The sequence below is a fragment of the Cervus elaphus genome, chromosome 9, assembly GCF_910594005.1.
Source record: "Cervus elaphus chromosome 9, mCerEla1.1, whole genome shotgun sequence".
Classification (NCBI taxonomy): Eukaryota; Metazoa; Chordata; class Mammalia; order Artiodactyla; family Cervidae; genus Cervus; species Cervus elaphus.
In genome coordinates, this window is record NC_057823.1 from 25,369,979 (window position 1) to 25,397,800 (window position 27,822).

Genomic DNA, 27,822 nt, shown 5'->3' on the forward strand with positions numbered 1-27,822 from the left:
GTGAGGGAACTAAGATCCCACATGCTGCATGGCACAGCCAAGTTTAAAAAAAAAAGATTGTTTAAAAAAAATATGTCGTCCCATTGGCTGCTTTGAAAAGCCATCTTTGCATTGTGTTCCCTTGTGTGATTTCCCATGTGCTTTAGCCACCTCTGCCTTGGCCTCCAGCAGCTTTCTGGAAAGCCTCCTCGGACTCTCGCTTTCTTTCCTCTTAAAGCACTGCATAGGATCACTATCCTGCCCCATCATGTCAGCTGTGGCTGTGGACTGCAGCTTTAGCGTTAACACCAGGGACTCAGAAGAGGGGAGCTGTGGAGGAGGCAGAGAATGGGGGGGGGGAGGCACCTGCTAATGAGCAAAGTGGGGAGCAGGAGGCTGACAAAGAGGTAAATGAAAAAGAGGAAGAAGGTGTGGAGGGGAGAGCAGGAGGAGCAAGGTGACGGTGAGGAAGAGGAAGGAGATGAAGGTGAGGAGGCTGAAGCAGCTACGGTCAAAGGGGCAACTGAAGATGATGAGGAGGATGGTGTTGACACCAAGAAGACCGATGAGGATGACTGGACAGCACACACACAAAAAAAGGAAAAGTTAAACTTACCCATGGGACTTCCCTCATGGTCCAGTTATTAAGACTCCCCATTCCAATGCAGGGGGTATGGGTTCAATCCCTGGTTGGGGGGCTAAGATCCCACATGCCACAGGGCAGAAACCTGAAACATAAACAACAGAAGCAACATTGTAACAAATTCAATTTTAAAAAAATTTAAAATCGTCCACATTTAAAAAAAAAAAAAACGTTTAAAGAAACAAAAAGGCCACCATGACCTACCTGTTCACCCTGCACTTCCCGTCTCCGTCTAAACATGGTCATCTTCGAGTAGCTTCCTGCAGGCCTGCGCACCCACCATGGCAGCACCTCCTGAAGATGACACATTCTCTACCACCCAGCCAAAACCGTAACATGAATTTGTAGCAGGGAAGGAAAAAAAGAACCAAAATTTCCAAGGCCCTGCTTTTCTTCTTAAAGTACTTTTTAAAGGAAAATTTGTGTTTTTATTTACATTTTATATTTTTGTACATGTTGTTAGGAGTGAGTCATTTTTAATGACCCCAGATGACCAAACCAGCCTTAGGAGCAGTCTCTGTCCTACCTCTGACTTCACTTGTGGTGCCATCATGTTCATTATGATCTCAGAGGAGAAAAAAATCTTGTGAAAAAAGCAAAAACAGCAACAACAAAACAATCTTATTCTGAGCATTTTGTGTATGTACTTAGCTGTACAATAAGTAGTTGATTTGTCTGAGATGGCTAGAAAGGCCAAAGATAAACGGGTTCTTTTTTTTTTTTTTTTTGTCTCTGAAGTTGCTTTCTATTTTTTTGGCCTGTTTGATGTGTGTATGAAACAATGTCATCCAACAGTAAATTGGAATTTTATTTTGCTGAGTTGTTCTTTTAAAAAAAATGTCAGAAGAAATAATGCCACAGAGATGTTATGTGGCCTACAGAAACCTAAAATGTATACTCTTAAGTCCTCTGAAGACAATGTTTGCCAACCCCTGGTGAAGGTGAAAGTGAAGTCGCTTAGTCATGTCCCACTCTTTGCAACCCCCAGGGACAGTAGCCTATGAGGCTCCTCCATCCATGGAATTTTCCAGGCAAGAGTACTGGAAAACCGCCTGGGTTTGCTATTTCCATCTCCAGGGCATCTTCCTGACCCAGGGATCAAACCCAGGTCTCCCACATTGCAAGCAGATGCTTTTACCATCTACCCCTGGTATATGTTATTAAATACAGTTGTTTTAGAATTTGTATCTGATAACTCCATTATTTGAAAGTTTTCTCTTCATGGGTTTCTAGGTTTTATTACTTCTCTTAGTTTGCATGAATGCCATCTTGTCTCCTAATGTGCCTGGTTTTATTTGAGCAATGGATATTGTGCATAAATTTTTTTTAAGTAATCTGAGGCCTATTGTTTAGTTGTTAAGTTGTGTCCTACTCTTGTGCAACTCCATGGTCTGTAACCCACCAGGCTCCTCTGCCCATAGGGTTTTCTAGACAATACTGGAGTGGGTTGCCTTCTCCTTCTCTAGGGGATCTCCCAACCCAAGGATGAAACCAGTACCTCCTGCATTGGAGGAGCTGAGCCACCAGGCTGTCCTGTTATCTTGATGCCCAGGATGATTTTTTTCCTACGGTGAAGTTTGGTGTTTGCTTTCAGTAGCTGACTGGAAGCACTATTAATCCTATGTAACTTTAATCCAAAATCAGGGATTGAGATGTTTTTAAATTGACCATCAGTTTACTTTACGATCACACTTATTTTGTTGTTGTTGTACAGTCACTAAGTCATGTCCAACTCTTTGCAACCCCGTGGACTAAAGCACACCAGCCTTCCCTGTCCTTCACTAGCTCCTGTAACTTGCTCAGACCCGTGTTCATTGAATCGGTGGTGCTGTCTAACTGTCTCATTCTTTGCTGCCCCCTTCTCTTGCCCTCAATCTTTCCCAGCATTGGGGTCTTTTCCAGTAAGTCGGCTCTTCACATCAGGTGGCCAAAGGATTGGAGCTTCAGTTTCAGCATCAGTCCTTCTAATGAATATTCAGGGTTGATTTTCTTTGAGATTGACTGGTTTGATCTCCTTGCAGTTCAAGAGACTCTAAAGAAATCTCCAGCACTAGAGTTTGAAAGCATCACTTCTTTGGCATGCAGCCTTCTTTATGGTCCAACTCTCATATTCATACATGACTGCTGGGAAAACCATAGCTTTTGAGTATATGGACCTTTGTCAGCAAAGAGATGTCTACTTTTTAATATGCTGTCTAGGTTTGTCATAGCTTTTCTTCCAAGGAGCAAACAAATGTCTTTTAATTTTGTGATTGTAGTCATGAATAGCAGGGAGCCCAAGAAAATAAAGCCCAATAAAAAAATATTACTGTTTCCATTTTTTTTCCCATCCATTTGCCATGAAGTGATGGAACCAGATTCCATGATCTTAGTTTTTTGAATGTTTAATTTTAAGCCAACTTTTTCAGTCTCCTCTTTGACCCTCATCAGGAGGCTCTTTAATTCCTCTTCACTTTCTGCCATAAGGGTCGTGTCATCTGCATATCTGAGATTGATGATATTTCTCCTAGCAGTCTTGATTCCAAATAGGGTATAATATACTTTCCGAGTGATGCAGTGGTAGAGAATCTGCCTGCCAGTGCAGGAGACTCAGATTTGATCCCTGGTTCTGGAAGACCCTCCTGGAGAACCCACCCCAGTATTCTGGGAAGTCCCATGGACAGTGAATCCTGGCCAGCTACAGTCCATGGGATCACAGAAAAGTTGAACACGACTTTGCGAGTAAACAACAGCAACAAATACTGCCTGGGGTCCAAATCCAAAGCATGACCGGGTTCATCTGTATCACCCTCCCAGCAAGGGACGTTAGTGATGTGGTTTTTTTGTGTGTTATTGTTAGTATTTGACCATAGCTTCTCTTGAGATAATATAATTCAGGTTTGGACATTTTCTTCTTTAGAGTATATTTAGCTTCCACTATCATTCACGTGTTTCTTTAACATTTTTGTATAATAATGCAGTGAGAAACCCTGCTCTAAAATGTAGATTTCTGTCAGTGGCCCTGAATAGCAAGTTACAGAGACATTATTTGGAAAATATGTCATCAAATCGTAATGTAAAACTCTCACTGCTTTGGAGCACAGTGCTTTGTATCTTGTCTCAACTCCTATAGCATTTATTTTGTAAAATTTTTTAAAGTTTTATGGTGTGAATTATATTGTACAACTTTCATCCCTGATAAAAGCATAATCATATGAAAGATGAGATGGAGGAAGCATTGATTTCTGTGTCTTTGTAGCTATATACCTAGCATAGACATTCATTACATCATTATGATTACTAACAAATTTTTTTTAGGGGCCAACTGTAAGCTAATACAATATTAAATGAAAAAAAGGCTTACTAAAATTTTGGAATATTGAACGCTTGCTTTTCTGAAGTCTTGATGCTAGACGCTGTACTTTAATTCAAGATATTGCTACTTTATTCCGGTATTCCAACCATTTTGTATTAGTGAGGGGTGTGTGTGTTTATGGGTGGGGAGGGGATAGTATTCCTATACTTTAAGTAGCAACAGCCAATTATTTTTATTTGAGGAAAAGGAAAGGCCAGTTTTTCCCTCTAAGATGCCCTTATTTATGGTAGTCTCTTTTGAAAACTGATCAGTGGGCTTCCATTGTAGGCTTGCTTAATGTAAGACTAATTTGGTTCTTATCATTTTTTGAGATTTTTGTAAAAATGGAGAATTTAGATCAGAAATGAGGTTGCAAAGAAATGTACGTATAATTTTGTTGCAAAAGTTACACAGTGTGTCAAGAACTCTCTAATGCTAATGTTTCATATTTAAATTATCTTAAACTATTTTTCTTCTTCTTCAGCTTCCAGCTGATCTTACCAAGATGCACATTGCAGACAACCCTCATCCACAGGTGACTCATGTGTCTTCTAGTCAGTCTGGTTGTAGCATCGCCAGTGATTCTGGAAGCAGCAGTTTATCTGATATCTATCAGGTAATGTTTTAGGAGTTTGTATGCTATGCTTATGTTTTTTTATTCTGCCAAATACCGTGTGCTTATGCCTTAGGTATTCATATATCTTTTAATTAGATTATGAAATTCAGACATAAAGCCTTTGAGAAAATGTGCTTTATTTACATTTCAGATTTACAAGCCTAATGAAAGAGGTGATCTATCTTTTGAGACTGAGTAAATATGGTCCAACAGTATGTGAATATAGTGTTCTTAATTTCGTCTACCTAGGTGGATCTATATAATATATATTTGCTTTCATTAGAAAATGGTTCTTGAGACAACTGAACTCATAAAAAGACTGATTTTTATGATAGTTGATTATTTAAGTATTCCATAAGTAAAGTCATGAAGAAAATTAGAGTTGCCTTTGTATTGTAAAGACTGTTAAATTTTGTATTAGCCACAGTTTAAAATTAAAAGGACACAAGTAAAATTGATTTGAATAATATATATTTTTAGCATAGTATATTTGGATATTATTATTTCAACATGTAATCAGTTTTTAAGAATTATGAGTGCGATACTTTATTTTTTCAAACTAAGTCTTCAAAAGGCAAAGAATATTGACATACAGCATGTCTCAGTTCATATAAGGCACATTTCAAGCACCATGTGTGACTAGTGGCTACCGTATAGTACTGATCTTTTGAAATAGAACCATTGCTATCTAAGGAGAACATTTTATTTTAGACTGTGGTTCTGTTTAGTTACATGGATTTAGCTGTTTTTTGAAAATTTACATTCCTCTGTTAAGGGAAGTTTTCAGGCAGGTGCAAAATGGAAAAAGGCCTCTGTGTTTGATTCGTGTGAGTCTCTTCTCTACAAAGATTATTGTTGTGGACTTGCCATCTACATCCCATTGTTTGGCCTTTTATTAGTAGAACAAGGAATTCTCCCTCTTCAATGTTTTATTGTAGATAGAATAGGGAGTTTTTAAAAAGTTATGTTAAAGACAGTGTGATGGTTCAGGGGCCACTAACTGTGTTCATGGGGTTGTTGGGCTGCGTGTGTTTCCCACCTTCTCCCAAAAAGACGTATCTTGTGGATTAAGTTAGAATTGTTGCATACCTAAAAGTCAGAGTAGAGTTGTGCTTCTCTGGACTCTGTTTTTCCTAGAGAAGGAACCCTAAGGAAGATTGACCCTGGGTTAATGAAGTTAAGGGATGTGGTTGTAGATTTTTCTCAAGATTAGTGAGAATGTCTGGACCTTGCAAAGAGAGACCATAAAGCAGAGATGTAGTGTTGATGATACCTCTTCTCACTAGTATATCCATCTCTGACCAGATGTGATCCCCTTTTTGGAGCAAGGAGCAGAGCCCTCGATGAGAAAAGGGACAAAAGGATAGTGCACCACACTGAAGTTCAAGGTCACTTGGAAAAGCCAGTTCTTTACCCTGAACTGTTAATAAAAGATGGGCTGTACACAATGGGATTGTATATCTCTGGCAAATTTTGGAGGAGCCTCTGAAGAATTGTGCTTACATTAGCACCTATAGGATGTTCACCTACAGAATGGCACACCTGAGGCTGGGGCTAGAGCCTGTCTGCTGGTGTGGTTGGAGTCTTCTCCTGTAGGACCCTGACCATGAGTATGGCTGCCCTGCTTCAACCTTTTGTATGTTTTCCTTCCTCAGTCTACTTTCCACAGTTCATTCTACCTTTAAAATGATTCATTTTAACATAGCAAAAAATGTGGACAGATACCTTTGCCAACTTTCCTGCACAGCCAAGAAGTCCCTTCATTACACAATGAAGAAGATACTGTTTCATGTCTCCAGAAACCTGAAAGTTAGTATTGGCCTCATCCCCTGCTCATCATAATTCACCATTAAGTCATATCACTTCTACTTCTTGCATCAGTGTGTTTGTATATATGATTGATGCTGTGATGTAATTTACAAATAGCAAAATTTACCCTCTGTGGTATAGCCTACATGAAGACATACAATATTTCTATCACCTGAAAAAGTATTTTGTATTCTCCTTTTTAGTCAGTTCCTTCTCCTGATCCCTCAGTGCTGGCAGCCATTAATCTGTGTTCTGCCCTTTTAGTTTAACATTTTCTAGAAGGTCACATAAATGAAAACATAGGTAAAAGATGGTACTGTGAAACATAGAAAGTAACCAATAAGAGAAAATAAGTTTTAATAACTTAGGGAGAGTAACAGATGAGCCAAAATAATGAAAGTCAAGAAGTAAACCAGAAATTCAGAAATTTTAGAGAAGAAAACTATTATATTACTAAAGTAAGATATACAAAAATGTAAGATAAACTCTTTAAAGTGTAGCCAAAGAAGGTAAGCACAGAATAGTAGCCAAGAGATAGAAACAGCATAAAGGTTAAAACTAAGCAAATGTACAAAAATAAAAACAGAAGGAAAAGAAATCAGAATCTTAAGTATATGCATATTTGTCTTATATACATGGAATGTAAATATGAATTCAATAGATGTGTTACCAAATGGTACCTGTTTTTCTTCTGACGGTAGGTTTGTGGGTAGTTCTTAGTATGTTTCTTCAGCTTTTCTTGTATTTTTCTCAATGGACTTTATTCTACATTTAAAAATTTTTAAGGAAGGCATAGAGTATATAGTTAAAAATAAAAGTTGAATAAAACTGTGGAAGAAGATTAGAGGGATTATAGTTGCTTCTCAGTCACTTAGTCATGTCCAACTCTTTGCAACCCCATGGACTGCAGCACACCAGGCTTCCCTGTCCTTCACTCTCTCCTGGAGTTTTTCAGATTCATGTTCATTGAGTCGGTGATGCTATCTAACCGTCTCATCCTCTGCCACCCTCTTCTTTTGCCTTCAGTCTTTCCCAGCATCAGGGTCTTTTCCAACGAGTCAGCTCTTTGCATCAGGTAGCCAAAGTAATGGAGCTTCAGCATCAGTTCTTCCAGTGAATATTCAGGGTTGATTTCCTTTAGGATTGACTGGTTTGATCTCCTTGGAGTCCAAGGGGCTCTCAAGAGTCTTCTTCATCACCACAGTTTGAAAGCATCAGTTCTTTGGCACTTAGCATTCTTTTTGGTCTAATCCTCGTATCTGGACATGGCTACTGGAAAAACCATAGCTTTGACTAGATGGACCTTTGTTAACAAAGTGGTATTTTTGTTTTAATATGCTGTTTAGGTTTGTCATAGCTTTCTTTCCAAAGAGCAGGTATCTTTTAATTTTGTGGCTACAGTCATCATCTGCAGTGATTTTGGAGCCCAAGAAAAGAAAGTCTGCCACTGTTTCCATTGTTTCCCCATCTATTTGCCTTGACATGATGGGATTGGATGCCATATTAGTTTTTGAATGTTGAGTTTTAAGACAGCTTTTTCACTCTCCTCTTTTACTCTAATCAAGAGACTCTTTAGCTCCTTTTCACTTTCTGCCATTAGAATCGTGTCATCTGCATATCTGAGGTTGTTGATATTTCTCCTCGCAATCTTGATTCCAGCTTGTGATTCATCTAGCCCAGAATTTTGCATGATGTACTTGGCCAGCATCATGTGAAGTAGTTTTCCTGGTTATCCAAATTTCAGCATTTGAGAGGTTTTAAAAGTGAGTCCCTTTATCAGTCATTGTAACAGTCTAAGTAGAGCCTTACAAAATGTGCAGGTACATTTTCCTCTCTAACAAAATAGGTTTGAACTGCAAGTGTCCACTTATAAGTGGATTTTTTTTTTCTTTCAGTTAATACATGCTGCATGTACTGAACTGCAGACACAGAGGAAGGAGTGTAAAGTTATATGTAGATTTTCAAATTGGGGTAGAGGGGGTTGGTGCTGCCAACACCAATCTTGTTTCAAGAGTCAACTGTATTTTTGATTTGGAGGAATGGGGGAAAGAGAAGAGATACATCCTAAGAACAGTTCTTAACAGAAACACCATTTTATATGACCTAATGTGTGACTATGCATCTATGCATTTCCTCATTGAGAGCTTCCATTTGTTCTTGTTTAAAAATAAAAGCTCGTAGATCTTAAAGTTCAGAATAAAGCTTTATCACAGTTTGGAAAAAATGGAAGTAATTGGTTCAGTATGAATATATTTTTAATCAGATTAACTTAAAAATTAACTAAGAGGATGCATTAAGATGTTAGAATGTTCTTGATAGAGTATTTTATGTATCTTAAAAGAATACTCAGGAGAAATAAGGAGTGTTGCTTTCTGGATTCCTTTTCCAAGAGCTGGATGAATATAAAAGTTAATTATTGAACTAAAGCACTTTGCATCAATCTATTTTTAAATAACTTGAGACACACATATATCCCCCACTTAGCTTTTTGATTTCGATATAGAAAGGAAACATGATGCAAAAATTCCACTTCATGGCAGCATGATTCCTTAATTCAGAGTTCTACTGCCAGTCTCTCCAAAACTCTGGTGCCACCTTTCCACCAGGAAGTTCCTTTGATACTTCAACTAGCTTTGAGCTGCTACATGTTTTCTTCCCCTTGTCTTTAATATTTCTGTTAAGAATATTATCTGTGTCAAAGTCTCAGTTACCTTTGCCTATTTCCATTTTTTTTAAATTTTTTTTTATCTTTTATTTTTTTTTCATTTACTTTTGTTAGTTGGAGGCTAATTACTTTACAATATTGTAGTGGTTTTTGCCATACATTGACATGAATCAGCCATGGATTTACATGTATTCCCCATCCTGATCCCCCCTCCCACCTCCCTCCACATTCCATCCCTCTGGGTCTTCCCAGTGCACCAGCCCCGAGCACTTATCTCAAGCATCCAGCCTGGGCTGGTGATCTGTTTCACCCTTGATAATATACATGTTTCGATGCTGTTCTCTCACAACATCCCACCTTCGCCTTCTCCCACAGAGTCCAAAGGTCTGTTCTGTACATCTGTGTCTCTTTTTCTGTTTTGCATATAGGGTTATCGTTACCATTTTTCTAAATTCCATATATATGTGTTAGTATACTGTATTGGTCTTTATCTTTCTGGCTTACTTCACTCTGTATGATGGGCTCCAGTTTCATCCATCTCATTAGAACTGATTCAAATGAATTCTTTTTAATGGCTGAGTAATATTCCATGGTGTATATGTACCACAGCTTCCTTATCCATTCGTCTACTGATGGGCATCTAGGTTGCTTCCATGTCCTGGCTATTATAAACAGTGCTGCGATGAACATTGGTGTGCACGTGTCTCTTTCAGATCTGGTTTCCTCACTGTGTATGCCCAGAAGTGGGATTGCTGGGTCATATGGCAATTCTATTTCCAGGTTTTTTGTTTGTTTGTTTTTTTATTAGTTGGAGGCTAATTACTTCACAACATTTCAGTGGGTTTTGTCATACATTGACATGAATCAGCCATGGAGTTACATGTATTCCCCATCCCGATCCCCCCTCCCACCTCCCTCTCCACCCAATTCCTCTGGGTCTTCCCAGTGCACCAGGCCCGAGCACCTGTCTTATGGATCCCACCTGGGCTGGTGATCTGTTTCACTCTACATAACATACACGCTGTACTTTCGAAACATCCCACCCTCACCTTCTCCCACAGAGTTCAAAAGTCTGTTCTGTACTTCTGTGTCTCTTTTTCTGTTTTGCATATAGGGTTATCATTACCATCTTTCTAAATTCCATATATATGTGTTAGTATGCTGTAATGTTCTTTATCTTTCTGGCTTACTTCACTCTGTATAATGGGCTCCAGTTTCATCCATCTCATTAGAACTGATTCAAATGAATTCTTTTTAACAGCTGAGTAATATTCCATGGTGTATATGTACCACAGCTTCTTCTTGGATTGATCCTTTGATCATTATGTAGTGTCCTTCTTTGTCTCGTTTCACAGCCTTTATTTGAAAGTCTATTTTATCTGATATGAGTGTTGCAACTCCTGCTTTCTTTTGGTCTCCGTTGCGTGAAATATTTTTTCCAGCCCTTCACTTTTAGTCTGTATGTGTCTCTTGTTTTGAGGTGGGTCTCTTGTAGACAGCATATATAGGGGTCTTGTTTTTGTATCCATTCAGCCAATCTTTGTCTTTTGGTTGGGGCATTCAACACATTTACATTTAAGGTAATTATTGATAGGTGTGGTCCCGTTGCCATTTACTTTGTTGTTTTGGGTTCACGTTTATACAACCTTTCTACATTTCCTGTCTAGAGAAGATCCTTTAGCATTTGTTGAAGAGCTGGTTTGGTGGTGCTGAATTCTCTCAGCTTTTGCTTGTCTGTAAAGCTTTTGAATTCTCCTTCATATCTGAATGAGATCCTTGCTGGGTACAGTAATCTAGGTTGTAGGTTATTCTCTTTCATTACTTTCAGGACGTCCTGCCATTCCCTTCTGGCCTGGAGGGTTTCTATTGATAGATCAGCTGTTATCCTTATGGGAATCCCTTTGTGTGTTATTTGTTGTTTTTCCCTTGCTGCTTTTAATATTTGTTCTTTGTGTTTGATCTTTGTTAATTTGATTAATATGTGTCTTGGGGTGTTTCGCCTTGGGTTTATCCTGTTTGGGACTCTCTGGGTTTCTTGGACTTGGGTGGCTATTTCCTTCCCCATTTTAGGGAAGTTTTCAGCTATTATCTCCTTGAGTATTTTCTCATGGCCTTTCTTTTTGTCTTCTTCTTCTGGGACTCCTATGATTCAAATGTTGGGACGTTTCACATTGTCCCAGAGGTCCCTGAGGTTGTCCTCATTTCTTTTGATTCTTTTTTCTTTCTTCCTCTCTGCTTCATTTATTTGTACCATTTTATCTTCTACCTCACTTATCCTATCTTCTGTCTCCGTTATTCTACTGTTGGTTCCCTCCAGAGTGTTTTTGATCTCATTCATTGCATTATTCATTTTTAATTGACTCTTTTTTATTTCTTCTAGGTCCTTATTAAACATTTCTTGCATCTTTTCAATCTTTGTCTCCAGGTTATTTATCTGTAACTCCATTTTGTTTTCAAGATTTTGGATCATTTTTATTATCATTATTCTAAATTCTTTTTCAGGTAGATGCCCTATCTCCCCTTCTTTTGTTTGACTTGGTGGGCATTTTTCATGTTCCTTTACCTGTTGGGTATTTCTCTGCCTTTTCATCTTGTTTAGATTGCTGTGTCTGGAGTGGGCTTTCTGTATTTTGGAGGTCTGTGGTTCCTTTTTATTGTGGAGGTTTCACCCAGTGGGTGGGGTTGGACGATTGGCTTATCAAGGTTTCCTGGTTAGGGAAGCTTGCGTTGGTGTTCTGGTGCGTGGAACTTGATTTCTTCTCTCTGGAGAGCAATGGAGTGCCCATTAATGAGTTTTGAGATGGGTCTATGTGTTAGGTGTGACCTTGGGCAGCCTGTATGTTGACGTTCAGGGCTATGTTCCTGTGTTGCTGGAGAATTTGCGTGGTATGTCTTGCTCTGGAACTTATTGGCTCTTGGGTGGCGGTTGGTTTCAGTGTAGGTATGGAGGCTTTTGGATGGTCTCTTATTACTTAAAGTTCCATGTAGTCAGGAGTTTTCTGGTGTTCTCGGGTTTTGGGCTTAAGTCTCCTGCCTCTGGATTTCAGTTTTATTCTTCCTGTAGTCTCAGGATTTCTCCAACTATACAGCACTGATAATAAAACTTCTAGGTTAATGGTGAAAAGATTCTCCACCATGAGGGAAACCCAGAGAGGTTCACAGAGTTACATGAAGAAGAGGAGAGGGAGGAGGGAGATAGAGATGAGCACGAGGAGAAAAAGGGGGACTCAAGAGGAGAGAGACAGATCTACGCAGTTGTCTGTTCCCAGAGTGTTCTCCGTAGCCCAGACACCCACAAAGATTCACAGAATTGGATTGGGAAGAGAAGGGGAAAGGAGGAAATAGAGGTGTTCTGAGGTAGAAAACAGAGAGTCAAGATTGGGAGAGAATAATCAACACACTCCTGAATAAAAATGGGAACTGAATATTGGATTCTTAAATGTTCACAATTTATATCATATACTGAAAAACAAAAATTAAAAATCTAAGTAGAGGTTAGACTCTTTAAAAAAATACTATATTAAAAACAAAAACCAAAACACACAAAAAATTTTAGAAATATATATGAAGTTCGGTTTAAAAATAGGGCTTCTCTTCTTTTTTTTTTTTTTGTAAGGTTATAGTGTAATGAAAATGAAAATTAAGGAGTAGTAGAGGAGTAATAGAGGACTTTAAAAAGAAATAAAAGAAAAAGAAAAATAGAAGAGAAAAAGGAAAAAAAAATTTTTTTCCTAATTAAAAAACTCGTAAAAATCTATGAAAATGAAAGTTAAGGAGTACTGGGGGAGGAATAGGGAATTATCAAAGAAAATAAAAGAGAAAAAAGAAAAAAGAAAAAAATAAATTTTTTTTTCCTTACTTAAAAAAAAAAAGTAAAAATATATCTAGGAATTTCTCTGGAGCTGTTGCGGTCAGTGTGGGTTAGGCTCAGTTTCAGATAGCTCCTCGTTCCAGCTTACACTTCTCAATATCTACAGGCCCCTTCCATTGTAGTCGGTGTTTTCTACAGGGATTTTAATCTGTTGCACCGGTCCCTTCGGAAGCGGTTCCCTTTGTTTATTTGGCTTCTGTTTGCCCGTCTCTTCAGTGCTTCATTTCTGCCCTGACACAGGCGGGCGGAGGAGGTCTCTTATTCGGGTTGCTAGTTCCGTTGCACTCCGGGGAGGGGCTGGCGCTGCTTTCCCCGTCTATGCTGCTCAGGCTCCCGGCTGCTCTATATGGAGCGTGCCCTGCGCTGCGTGCCGTTCCAGCCCTGGGTGTTCCACAAAAGTGCGGAATAAAAAGCTGCGCCTGCTTTTTGTGCCTTCCCCGTGAGAGCGGTCCAGGCAGCCAGGGGCTTGACGGGCGCACTCTCCCCGGTGCGGCGCACCTTCTGCCCTCCGCGTCCCCAGCCCCAGTCCCGGCCCGCGCCGGTCGGGTGCCTGTGCCCTGTGTCTCGCTGTGACCCTCCCGGCGGATGCCGACCATCCAGAATCTCAGGAGGTCTTTGATTAGAAACTGGAGGCCTGTTTGCAGTGCTGTAGGGGATGCAGTCCTTGGGGCCGAGCCTGCCCCTTCCCCTCCCCCCTGCCTCCTGCCTCCGGCGGGGCTGGTCCATCCCGCAGCCTGCGAGCTCTTCTCTGGACTTTCTCGGTCCCTTTGTTCTGCGAACGGCCGGCAGTGTGTTCGGGCGGTTAATTTTCTCTCTCTCTTTTGCTATCCCACAGTTTAAGTTGGTAACTCAAAAAAGCTCCCTCCAATTGTCCTCAGGCCACTCAGGCCCGGTCCTTACCCTAAGCAATGCCGCCCGCTCCTCTCCGTTCCGCCCCCACTTGCTGGTGGCGGGTGCGGGCGTTTGGGGTACTTTTCTGCTGGGAGTTGCTTTTAGGCACGTAATCTGTGGGTTTTATTTATTGTTCCCCTCCCAGTCAGATTGCCCTCGGAGATTCAAACACTTCCCCCAGACCCGCCAGTGCGAGGGATTCCTGGTGTCTGGAAACTTCCTCTATTAAGACTCCCTTCCCGGGACGGATCTCCATCCTTAGCTCTTTTGTTTCTCTTTTTATCTTTTATATTTTGTCCTACCTCCTTTGGAAGACAATGGGTTGCTCATCTGGGCGCCTGATGACCTCAGCTAGCGATCAGAAGTTGTTTTGTGAAGTTTGCTCTGCGTTCAGTTATTCTTTTGATGAATTTGTAGGAAAGTGGTCTCCCCGTCCTATTCCTCCGCCAATCTTGGCTCCTCCCCCTATTTCCAGTTTTTTAAGAAATCTCCACACTGTTCTCCATAGCGGCTGTACTAGTTTGCATTCCCACCAACAGTGTAAGAGGGTTCCCGTTTCTCCACACCCTCTCCAGCATTTATTACTTGTAGACTTTTGGATAGCAGCCATCCTGACTGGCGTGTAATGGTACCTCATTGTGGTTTTGATTTGCATTTCTCTGATAATGAGAGATGTTGAGCATCTTTTCATGTGTTTATTAGCCATCTGTATGTCTTCTTTGGAGAAATGTCTGTTTAGTTCTTTGGCCCATTTTTTGATTGGGTCATTTATTTTCCTGGAATTGTGCTGCAAGAGTTGCTTGTATATTTTTGAGATTAATGCTTTGTCAGTTGCTTCGTTTACTATTATTTTCTCCCAATCTGAGGGCTGTCTTTTCACCTAGCTTATAGTTTCCTTTGTTGTGCAAAAGCTTTTAAGTTTCATTAGGTCCCATTTGTTTAGTTTTGCTTTTATTTCCAATATTCTGGGAGGTGGGTCATAGAGGATCTTGCTGTGATTTATGTCGGAGAGTGTTTTGCCTGTGTTTTCCTCTAGGAGTTTTATAGTTTCTGGTCTTACATTTAGATCTTTAATCCATTTTGAGTTTATTTTTGTGTATGGTGTTAGAGAGTGTTCTAGTTTCATTCTTTTACAAGTGGTTGACCAGTTTTCCCAGCACCACTTGTTAAAGAGGTTGTCTTTTTTCCGTTGTATATCCTTGCCTCCTTTGTCAAAGATAAGGTGTCCATAGGTGCATGGATTTATCTCTGGGCTTTCTATTTTGTTCCGTTGATCTATATTTCTGTCTTTGTGCCAGTACCATACTGTCTTGATGACTGTGGCTTTGTAGTAGAGCCTGAAGTCAGGCAGGTTGATTCCTCCAGTTCCATTCTTCTTTCTCAAGATTGCCTTGGCTATTTGAGGTTTTTTGTATTTCCATACAAATTGTGAAATTATTTGTTCTAGTTCTGTGAAGAATACTGTTGGTAGCTTGATAGGGATTACATTGAATCTATAAGTTGCTTTGGGTAGTATAGTCATTTTGACAATATTGATTCTTCCAATCCATGAACACAGTATATTTCTCCATCTGTTTGTGTCCTCTTTGATTTCTTTCATCAGTGTTTTATAGTTTTCTGTGTATAGGTCTGTTTCTTAAACTTCCACTTTCATTGTAAGAAGAGTATGACTTTCCTTCTCTACTTAAAAATCTTCAGTGCTTCACCGTTATCTAATTTACACCCTTCATTTCAAATTTATATTCAAATCACAAGCCTCAATTCCAGTTCCTGAAATTTCTGACCACAATCTGCAAGTCTGGTTTTATATTCCACTGTTTCTCATTTAACACATTCTAGATTCTAGTCCATGACAAATACATATGCTATTCCCTGAATGAGTTTATCTTTACCTAGTCCTACTTTCGTAATTCTGTTCTTCCTACAGCTCCACCTAGATGACGTTTTTGTATTGCCTCTCACATGTTGGAACCCACAGCAGTTTTTCTGTGGGTCTTATAACTTTTTTCACTCTGCTTTTTTATGTTGTGCTGCTGTTGTTGATATTGTTCATTTGCTAAGTTGAGTCCGATTCTTTGTGACCCCAGGGACTACAGCACGCCAAGCTTCCCTGGAGTCCATCACCATCTCCTGGGGTTTGCTCAAGCTCATGTCCATTGAGTTGGTGATGCCATCCAACCATCTCATCCTCTGTCATCCCCTTCTCCTCCTGCCTTCAGTTCTTTTCCAGCATCAGGGTCTTTTCCAATGAGTTAGCTCTTTACCTCAGGTGGTTGGAGTATTGGAACTTCAGCATCAGTCCTTCCAGTGAATATTCAGGGTTGATTTCCTTTAGGATTGACTGGTTTACTCTCCTTGCAGTCCAAGGGACTCTCATTTCTTTGGCACTCAGCCTTTATGGTCCAACTTTCACATCTGTCCATGACTACTGGAAAAACCATAGCTTTGACTGTATGAAACTTTCTAGTGTAGCTTTTTAACCTGTAAGCTTTATCTTTCATCATCATAATTGATTTTTAGTATGCATTTTCTTCCTTTTGTATCTCATTCTGAGTTAAGCAGTGTTGGCAGTTAAGAAGCAATCTAGACATGTGTTTAGTTGAATAACATTTGAAAATAGAAATCCATATTGTTTCCAGGGAAAATGCATAGGATTAGTACTAACTGATTGATAATCCAGAACAAAGGAGACCTTGCCTTCCTACCTGCCCTGTTGTAGAGATACTGGACTGGGCCAGCCTAGAATGGATTATGTGAAGGAGTAATTTCACAGGGATGTTGCCCTGACTAGAAAGACTAAGAGGAAACTTAAGGAGTAAATGATCCATGAAAAAGGTTGAATGAAATACTGAAAATGGAAATTCAGTAAAGATAAGCACTGAAAATCTCAGGTTCAGCTTAATCTTTGCTCTAAATTTGAAAATGTGGCTTCTGTAATTTGTGTAACTTCTCATTCTAATGTGCAGTTCTCCTCATAGAGCTTCATGTTTATGTAGGTGCAGACAGAAAAAGACTATCCTCTGGTGGTTTATTTGGAGAAGGCCAAGTCAACAGAAAATCACCTCAGATTGTCTACCTCACCGAATTATATTTATACGTATACAAAGAGACACATTCATACTATGGTAAAAGGAAAACACAAAAAGTTTAATACTTTTTAGCCCTTTGACCATTATACATTTTCCTCCCTGGGCTTAATCCATTTGTTATAATCTTTCTGAGGGTCTACTGTATCCCAGCTGCTGGGATAAAACAGTTGAAAGGCCAGACCTTCAAATTTTTTCATACCCTATCTTAATGAATGTGGCATATCTTTTGACCTCCTGTTTTTGTAACAACTTTGATATTATCATATTGAGTCTCTGAGGCTCTGTTAAATTTTCTTTTTTGCTTTTTTCCTCTCTTTGCTTTAGTTTGTTTAGTCACTCAGTCGTGTCTGGATCTTCACGACCCCATGGGCTGTAGCCTACCAGGCTCCTCTGTCCTTAGAATTTACAAGGCAAAAATACTGGAGTTTGTTGCCATTTCCTCCTCCAGGGGATATTCCTGACCCAGGGATTGAACCTGCATCTCTTGCATTAGCAGGTGGATTCTTTACCTGTTAGAAGAAGCCCTTGCTTCAGTTTTGGTAGTTTTTGGTGGTTTTTTTTTGTTGTTGTTGTTCTTTTTGTTTTTTTGCTCTTCTTCAAATTACTTTTTATAATTTACATTTCTTTATTGGTATTTCCCATTTTACCCTTAATTGTGTTTGTAATTTCTTTTAAATCCCTGAATTTACTTAAATGTCAAAAATTCATGTCTCCTAATTTCATCATTCCTAGATATTCTTATATTGGTTTTTCTCCAGGTTATGGTCACATTTTCTAGCTTCTTCATCTGTCTAATAATTCTATATTGTATGCTAGACACTGTGTATACTACATATTTTAAAATATCTTATTTAATTATTAAAGAAACTTTCCTAGGAACTGCATCTTCAGCAGCATCATATAGTGACTTCCAGTCTTGGTGGTCATCATACCTACCTTTACCTTAAAGATTTGACTTCTGTTTGTTTAGTCAGAGACTAAGACCTTGGACTCTACATCGAACTTTTTGTTTACTTATTTTTTAACTATGAAAACCTTTTTAATTTTCTAGCATGTTTCTGGTTACTCTTTGATATTTTTTATTCTTAATTCTTATTTTACCACATCATCCCTCTTGTAGGCTCTGAATGCTTTTAGCAATTGAGTATATTCTCTTAACTAATTTTATTCATTCTTTTTCTTTTGAAAAATGTTCAGGTAAAAGAAGACATGATAAAAATAATTATATTCTTTCCTTTTCAGATGGCCTTAAAAAGTTCCTAAGAGTTATCTTAGTAGCCTTCTCCCAATCCCTACCCGTGATTTTCATTCTCCCCAAAAAGTTATTTTAATACCTTCATTTTTCATGCAAGTGATGGCAAGCCTTCCTTATTGTCCACATAACTGAATTGCATCTTACCTTTATTAATATTGTGAGTTATCCCTCTTTTTATCAGAAAAAATCTAAAAGGTAAGGATGAGATGAGGTTGAAATAGTCTGGGTCAGAGGATGAAAACCTGAGATTGAGTTGAAGACAGGGTAGTTAAGAACTCAGATTTAAGGTAGATTATCCTTAAAACTTGATAGGAGAGAAAAAGACCATTATATCAGAGGTGAGTGTCTAAATTCTGAAAATTTTAATTAACTTGTGTGAAAAATATTACTTCAGTTTCTAACACTCATTTCTTAGGTTAAAATCAGTGTTTGTAAATAGATTGGGTTTTGGAAAAGTCATTTTAGTATCTGCACATTTAAATTAAAGCTACTTACTTTTGAAAAGAGGTTGTAACTTGCTAGCAAGTTTTTAGTTCCAAAGATGCATCATTTAGAAATGAGATTCACTTAAATACTAACATTTCATAGTCAAAAATGACTTAAGAGAGCATGCTAGTCATGTAAGACAGGATTGCCCCTCTATGATCCTTAAGAGCCAGCTTGTCTAATCTTAAAGATTTCAAGTGTTTTAATCTAGTTTAACTATTCATTAAATCTAGGTGCTTTAATCTAGTTTAACTATTCATTAAAACTTTTACTGAAAGCTGTGCCGAAGTCCATAGGAAGTATAGAACGTGGTCTTATAAAACAAATCAGAACTCTTTCAGTTGGAGGTATCAGAGCCTTAACTTGAATTAACAAAAGCCAGAAAGAATAATTTATTGATCCCCAGAGAAAACAGAGGCAACTCCGACCTCAAGGAACCTGGATGCTTGTGTCTGCCCCTGTCTGTCTAGTCATTTCACTCCCGGTAGCTTGATTGCTCTTCCTCCCTCGCCCTCTGTGACACTTGCTGTCAGAGATCATCTTTGCGGCACATGCTCTGCTCTTTCCATCTCTTTCCTGCATGACACATTTTTGGTTTTTGATTTTTGTTGCTTTGTGTCAGTCTTGATCTCTTTATGTCTGCTGTCTTCTGGTTCAGTGTCCTTCCTCTGCATTCCTCTGCCCCTTTCTCTGTCAGCTGATTCCATTTTCTCCCACCACAGAAAGGCATTCCCATGTGGCTGTGGGCTGCATCATATTCTTCCAATTCATCAACCAGAGAAGAAAAGATGCTCTACTCTCCAGCTCCAGTTATAAAAATCCATAGGAAAGGACTTTCTCCCTTAGCTTACCTAGCCAGAAACGGGGCACTGTTTCCTTTTGAAATAGTGGGTTAAGTTGGAGAGGAACAAATTAGTGAATGTTTGACACAGGAGATGAGACTTAAGTATTTGAATGAAGGTTCTGTAGTTTTCAGTTAATACTCTCATATGAGTGCTTATTTGTTATGAAAATTCCTGTATGTTCTCACTTTTTTCATATCTGCTTCAGTATTCATGCTTTTTCATTTATAATATGAATCAAGTGAGTATAATGTTTAGAAATATTGCTGAATAGTCCACTTCAGCAGAGTTTTATTTCCCAAAATACATTCTCATTGTTTTCTGAGTGACATTTAAATTTACATTTAAAAAAAAAATCTGGTAATTCTTTTACAAATATCTGAGACTAGTATATTTACAAAGTTCAGCTTGTTAGTATAAGTTTATTTTCTTCAAGATTGCCTAGAGTAACCTTGGCTTTTCTTTGCTTATTGTTAGGTTGTTAGATTGAGTTATTGGGAAGAGATAAGTATTTGTTCAGTCCTTCATAGTTGTTGCATTTTAGCAGTTTTCAGTACTGTTATTTACCTGTTTTATACTTATTTCTTAATTTATGTGACTCCCTACTCTACTAGACTCTAAACCTGTGGTGAAAGAATAATAACCTTATTTAAAATAGCCAACGTAAACTAAGAAGGTACTCCTATAATGATTGTTTGTAAACTGTCTTTCTCTTTCTTTCACTTAATATTTTAAGAAATGTACTTTTTAAGGAATATAAGTGTTTTTTGGAAAAATGTATTAATACATTTAGTGATGTTTGAATCTCTTGACCATTTTATACTCCCTGTCTGAGACTTACCAATTTAGATGTCACACTGTGAAATGATGGCCTGTATTTTGGGCAGAGAACCTTTTATTAATAAGTATCATTTTGTTCTTGATACAACGTACAGTGTTGCCTAATTCTTGATAATATTTAGTGGAAGGGATAGTTTTATTTCATTCAGGTTGTAATACATAATTTTTATAACATGAAGTGATAAGTGATCAAGATTTCTTCCTGTAGGCTACCGAAAGTGAGGTAGGAGATGTCGATTTAACACGTCTTCCAGAAGGACCTGTTGATTCTGAAGATGAAGAAGAGGAAGATGAAGAGATTGATCGAACAGATCCTCTGCAGGGGCGGGATCTTGTCCGAGAATGTCTGGAAAAAGAACCTGCAGATAAAACTGATGATGACATTGGTAAGAAATACATCTGTTCACAATAGGAATATATAGTTTAATGTATATATAGTTACCTGTTGGTGCATGACACATTATCGCCGAAAATTTTTTGTGGGTCAGGAATTCAGGAGCAGCCTAGCTGAGTGATTCTGGCTCATTCTGTCTCAAATGGTTGTAGTCAGAATGTGGCAGGGATTATAGTCATCTGAGGCTTCACTGGGCTGAGCTAGAGGATCTGCTTCCAAGGTGGCTGCTCATGTGACTTTGGTCATAGAACCTCAGTTCTTCTCCATGCAGGCCCCTCCAGAGATGGCCTAAAAGTTCTCACAACATGGCAGTTGGTTTCTCCCAAAGCCAATAATTCAGGGGAGAATAAGACAGATGCCACGGTGTCTTTTTTGATCTGACCTCAGGAATGACACATCATTGCTTCTTCCCAGTTATGTTTGTCACACAGAGCAACCCTCATGCAGTAAGGGAGGGGACTGCATCCAGACATGACCATCAAGAGGCCGGATTTGTCTGGGGACATCTTTGAGGCTAGCTGCCCTGATAATGAGAGCTTTTTCGGAGGTTCTAGCAGTGGAACACAATCCTCATATACCCTTAACCAAAGGCTGGTTCCCCTTTGTCAGGGAATGTTCTCTTCAAGATACTCCTGTATTGGGACAGCTTGTCATCTTTGACTAAGTGTACAACTTCAGGAGGGACACATGCTTGAAGCAGTAAGGGAGGAAGGGGACACTTGCCTGGACAACCAGATCAGCTGAATCAACCCTGACGATCTTTGGGTGATGAGAGGCCTCACATGCTGTTTGCCCCAGCAAAACAAAAGCTTTGATTACATTAAAGTGGTTTTCCCTTTCATGTCCATAAGACATTTACAACACAGAACATCGGTGTCCAGTGTCTGTGAATTTTAAAAGATTTCAGATATTATTAAAAAAATCGGTTTTGCCTCTCCAGCTTTTGATTCAAATCTTATGCATTTTTCTTTAATTTCTTGTAATTTACATTAGAGATTGAATAATACTAAAGATGCTAATGTCGTCTTTAAGGACAAAGATTACTTAGTATCATTAAAATATTATGATTCATTTAAAATTTTATCATAGATTTCTGTTTTAAAAGAGTTGTATTGCTGTGATTCAAATCAGAAGATACTGCTAGTAATTATTATAGTCTATGGGAGTGAAGATCAATATGTTTAAACATTCCTTATCATGCTGATAACATATAGTATAGTTACACAACCTGAAGTTGAGACTCGTGTTGTGAATGCTGTCTGGACAGAAACTGTAAGTGCATTTTCAGTGATAAAGAATTGTACACTATGCACTTTTTACAAGGTTTATTTTAAAAATGAAATATAATTAACTTATAGTTATCTGTGGGTTGATAACTCCTTATCATTTCCGTCTACTTCAGCTTTAGCTGACTGCTTAAATGTATTTTTTTTTCTTTATATTTGTCTTTATTGCTCACATATCTATACAAGGGAATGGACTCAGGCACTCAAACAGTTCTTGGTTAAATCAGACAGTTACCTTGTATTTGCTTTGACAAGTCTTAAAGTAGTATTCACATTTGTTATCCCTAATTTAATTACTTACTGACATTTATTAATAACTACTTAAAACTCTAGCCCATAAGAAACAGACAGAAGCTCTTTTCAGTAATTTATCAGATCAAGGGCATCGCTAAACCTAACCACCATGAAATAGCATCTCCTGCAAGGAAAATTAGCTAAACTCTCCAGCCTCATCTAAGCCTGTAGTTTCCAGGTTTTCTCTGAATTCTGGTGTCTTCCATTATGCCGGTATTTTTGTGTGAGTCTGAATGTATCCATTAACCAGATTTTTTTAAGCAACAGTCATCTTGCATCTTGGCTTCTCTAGTTAAGCATCATGAATTCCTAAGTTGATTAGGAAATTGGATATTGGATTCTAGATTTTATTGTATCTTTAAACTGTAGTCCTTGATGAGCACTAAACTAGAATTTCTGTTTTTTAACAGAACAACTGCTGGAGTTTATGCACCAACTTCCTGCTTTTGCAAACATGACTATGTCTGTAAGGAGAGAACTCTGCTCAGTGATGATATTTGAAGTGGTAGAGCAGGCTGGAGCTATTATTCTTGAAGATGGGCAAGAGGTAGGTTAGCCAATAACTGGTACATATTACTTGGTTGTGGCAGCTAATTTTTAGAATGTTTAATTTTCATAAACTTGTATAAATCTTGACTTAAAAGTTATACAGTTTTTTAAATGAATGCTGATTTTGGGGTAGTTATAATATCTGAAGAGATAAGTTTCATTTTTGATTTTGTCTTAATTTTGATTTCCTGGCGGCCATGGACTTTACACAAAATAGATGTTCAGTAATTCATTGGGCCAAATTTGTTTAACTTCTCAAATTAAGTTGTAAGACTTGAAAATATTCTTAATTATTATTAGTATATTTATAATATTATTAAATGTTTATCAAGTATTTAATCTCCTTATCCCTTTTTTATATTACCCATTTTCTTTTTAAACGAAGGAAATGTATTCATACCTGTGCCTCCTAGTGAACTGCTGTCAGTTGAGGCATTTATGTGGCAGTTTTGTTTTAAAAAAATGCTTGGAATGGCAACTTGTGGATGGGTGAAGGGGAGGATTCAGAGGAATTGAAATGTGTTACTGCTATTAGGTAGCACTTCACTGGTTTTCTTATTGAACTGATAAAAATTGATAGTGAGATATCAGTCAATGAACATTGTCATATATACTGTTAATAGGAATATAAGCAGTTTTTCTGGAAAATCATTTAGCAATTTTTAACATGGGCTTTTAACAGTCTCTAATCTATTAATCATTACCCTTCTGAATGTCTCTCCTCCAAACACAATATAAAACTCAGGGTTATGGCAAAAGGTATTCATTGTGACATGTGTATAATATTAAAAATTGGAAATAACCAAAATATATCCCCCAAATAAGCATTGGTTAACTAAATGAGTATATGGCCACAGGTTATAATATCATATAGGTTTTCAAATGATTGTAATAGAAATCTTTGATTTGATAGAAATCTTTGAAGGTGGGGCCTTACCTCTAGCTTCATTTACATACTTTTTCCCGTATCCTAGAAAACATTTAACACATGGGATATACTAAAAATAAAAAGTTTGAACAAATGAATATAGTATCAAATTTTTTTAAAAGCATAGAATAATCTAAATAGTTCAACAGTGTGAGATAAGATAAACACGGGAGGAAAATACTAAACTTTTAATGACGACTATACAAACAGTAGTATTTCAAATAACTTTTCCACAAATTTTGTCTTTTAATTTTTTACAGTTCTGTCAGCAAAACTTTCTTGTGTGCCTGCTTTTTGCCACGTACTATTCTAAACACTGTGAGGATAGTGGTGGAAAAACCCAACACAGGCCCTGTCCTCAAGTAACTTGTATTATTGTAAAATTACACAGTAATTATATTTTATATTTGAAATAACAAAGCCCCACAGTTTTGACAAAAATATTTCTTCTTGCCACTGATTCTCCTTAAGAACTGATAATCTGGATTTTCCTTAAATCACATTAAAATTTTTGAAAGTTTAGACTAATAAAAAGAATATTAAATGAAAACAAGTAGTCTTTCATGGATATGCAGTAGGCTTTGCAATATGTCTCTTTATAGCATTAAATACTTCGGTATAAATTGAGAGCAGTATTTTCTTAACATTAGAAATTTTTGGTATATTTTTAGGTATACCTTAAAATTCAAGTTTTTAATAGTTTTTCATAATCATTAGCTACCTTTTCTTTTTTTTTCCTTTTGAATGTTTGCTGTGTGCCAGACATTATTCCAGTCTGGAATTTATTGCTATTTATTACTTGATTTATAATAAGCTCATTTTTAATTGACAGGAAAGTTCAATTGTGATAGGTGATATTGTTCCATCCATTATAGCAGTAGAGAAACTGAAGCAACTTTCCCAGACTCATTCAGCTGATCAGTGGCAGATGTGGATTCAAATTCCAAGAGTTTATGGTCTTACTTCCAGATGAGTATGTCAAGAGAAGCTAAAGGCAAAGGAGAAAAGGAAAGGTACACCCATTTGAATGCAGAGTTCCATAGAATACCAGGGAGAAATAAGAAATCCTTCCTCCGTGATCAGTGCAAAGAAATAGAGGAAAACAACAGAATGGGAAAGACTGGAGATCTCTTCAAGAAAATTAGAGATACCAAGGGAACATTTCATGCAAAGATGGGCACAATAAAGGACAGAAATGGTATGGGCCTAACAGAAGCAGAAGATATTAAGAAGTGGTGGCAAGAGTACATAGAAGAACTATACAAAAAAAGATTTTCATGTCCCAGATAACCACGATGGTGTGATCACTCACCTAGAGCAAGACATCCTGGAATGTGAAGTCAAGTGGGCTTTAGGAAGCATCGCCACAAACAAAGCTAGTGGAGGTGATGGAATTCCAGTTGAGCTATTTCAAATCCTAAAAGATGATGCTGTTAAAGTGCTGCACTCAATATGCCAGCAAATCTGGAAAACTCAGCAGTGGCCGCAGGACTGGAAAAGGTCCATTTTCATTCCAATCCCGAAAAAGGGCAATGCCAAAGAATGTTCAGACTACCACACAATAGCATTCATCTTACACGCTAGCAAAGTAATGCTCAAAATTCTCCAAGCGAGGCTTCAACAGCTCATGAACCATGAACTTCCAGATGTTCAAGCTGGATTTAGAAAAGGCAGAGGAACCAGGGGTCAAATTGCCAACATCTGTTGGATCATCAAAAGAGCAAGAGAGTTCCAGAAAAACATCTACTTCTGCTTTATTGATTATGCCAAAGCCTTTGACTGTGTAGATCACAACAAACTGAGGAAAATTCTTCAAGAAATGGGAATACCAGACCATCTTACCTGCCTCCAGAGAAATCTGTATGCAGGTCAAGAAGCAACAGTTAGAATTGGACATGGAACAACAGACTGGTTCCAAATTGGGAAGGAGTATCTCAAGGCTGCATATTGTCACCCTGCTTATTTAACTTATATGCGGAGTACATCTTGTGAAATGCTGGGCTGGATGAAGCACAACCTGGAATCAAGATTTCTGGGAGAAATATCAATAACCTCAGATACACAGATGACACATCCCTAATAGCAGATAGTGAAGAGGAACTAAAGTGCCTCTTGATGAAAATGAAAGAGGAGAGTGAAGAAGCTGGCTTAAAGCTCAACATTCAAAAAACTAAGATCATGGCATCTGGTCCATCACAAATAGATGGAGAAACAATGGCAACAGTGACAGACTTTATTCTCTTGGTGATTTTCAAAATCGCTGCAGATGGTGACTGCAGCCATGAGATTAAAAGACACTTGCTCCTTGGAAGAAAAGCAACCTAGACAGCATATTAAAAGGCAGAGACATTACTTTGCCAACAAAGGTCCATCAGTCAAAGCTATGGTTTTTTCAGTAGTCATGTATGGATGTGAGAGTTGGACTATAAAGAAAGCTGAGCACCAAGAATTGATGCTTTTGAACTGTGGTGTTGGAGAAGACTCTTGAGAGTCTCTTGGACTGCAAGGAGATGAAACTAGTCAGTCCTAACAGAAATCAGTCCTGAGTATTCATTGGAAGGACTGATGCTGAAGATGAAAGTCCCAATACTTTGGCCACCTGATGTGAAGAGCTGACTCATTGGAAAAGACCCTGATGCTGGGAAAGATTGAAGGCAGGAGAAGGGGATGACAAGAGGATGAGGCGGTTGGATGGCTTCACCGACTCAATGGACATGAGTTTGAGCAAGTTTGGGAGTTTGATGATGGACAGGGAAGCCTTGCATGCTGCAGTCCATGGGGTCTCAAAGAGTTGGACATGACTAAGCGACTAAACTGTGGTCTTAGCCATAACGTTATTTTGTCTTAGAGTATTTTGGCCAGTTATGAGGGTCCCTGATTTCCTTTGGTGACTAAAAGAAGAAAGAGTAAAATAAACTGTAGTCGTTTTCTTAACAGAAACAGGGTGTTATTTAGTAATATATTCTTATCTGACAGAATATTCAGTAATGAGATCTTTTATAAATTATATGAGTTCTGTGTACTGATTATTTTTCAAAGTTAACATATAATCATCTTTTCTCAAAGATTCTTAAAACCTGTCGTCTTCTCTATAGCTTGATTCATGGTATGTTATTTTAAATGGCACTGTGGAAATCAGTCATCCAGATGGAAAAGTTGACAATCTCTTTATGGGAAATAGTTTTGGAATCACACCCACTCTGGATAAACAGTACATGCATGGAGTTGTTAGGACTAAAGTAGATGACTGTCAGGTAAGCTTATCACTGGTCATGTTCTCTTGATTCTTTTTTTAAAAAATTTTTTATTTTATATTGGAGTAGAGTGGATTATTTATGTTAGGATAGTTTTAGGTAGACAGCGAAGGATCGTTTCAGTCGCACATAAATGTTGTGTCTGCTCTCCCTCAAACTGCACTCCCACCCTGGCTGCCACATAACGTTGAGCCGAGTCCCCTTTGCTGTACAGCAGGTCCTTGTTGGTTATCCATTCTAAATATAGCAGTGTATGTTCTTTTGTTTCTGGGTTGTTGTTTTTTTTGTTCTCCTGTTTCTTGATTTTAAATGGCTGAGCCTTTTTCCTTCCTCAAAATAAAATAGCATGATTTGAGAATTAGAAGTTTGAAAAACTCACAGTTAATAAAGGAAAGTAGATTTTATATCTGATGCAAATATTTGTAGAATTAAACTATACATATTTTAAACAGAGTATACCCAATAAATGTTTATTTGTTAAATATCTATGTGATATTAGCCAGCTCAGTCTCCTTTTTGGTTTTTTTTTTCAATAGAGGAAGAAATGGGAACTTCTGAGTTGTTTGTTTCTAACTTACTCCTGCTTCATGTTTTCTTTGCATAGTGTCAGTTTTGAAAGAAGTATTTGCTTACTTCTCCTTTTAGAGCAGAATTCACACGGATTTAACTTCTTTGGTCTTTTTGTGCATGATTTATTTATTTTACCTTGATTTTTGTTGCGTAAAGGAGCTAAATAAAAAAGAACTGATGTCACTTGAGTTCTTACCTTTGTGCTCTGCCTTGGTGCATAGTGATAT

At 38.1% G+C, this 27,822-nt stretch overlaps 1 protein-coding gene across 3 annotated transcripts in view; it reads left to right on the forward strand.

The window, feature by feature from the left end:
• Positions 1-27,822, forward strand: part of RAPGEF6 (Rap guanine nucleotide exchange factor 6) — a 226,782-nt gene that overhangs the window by 115,682 nt on the left and 83,278 nt on the right. For all 3 annotated transcript variants that reach the window (XM_043912175.1, XM_043912173.1, XM_043912174.1), the window contains exons 7-10: positions 4,441-4,572; positions 20,529-20,706; positions 22,705-22,841; positions 26,867-27,025. In XM_043912175.1, coding sequence (XP_043768110.1) covers positions 4,441-4,572; positions 20,529-20,706; positions 22,705-22,841; positions 26,867-27,025 — 606 coding nt within the window. The remainder of the gene's footprint in view (positions 1-4,440; positions 4,573-20,528; positions 20,707-22,704; positions 22,842-26,866; positions 27,026-27,822) is intronic.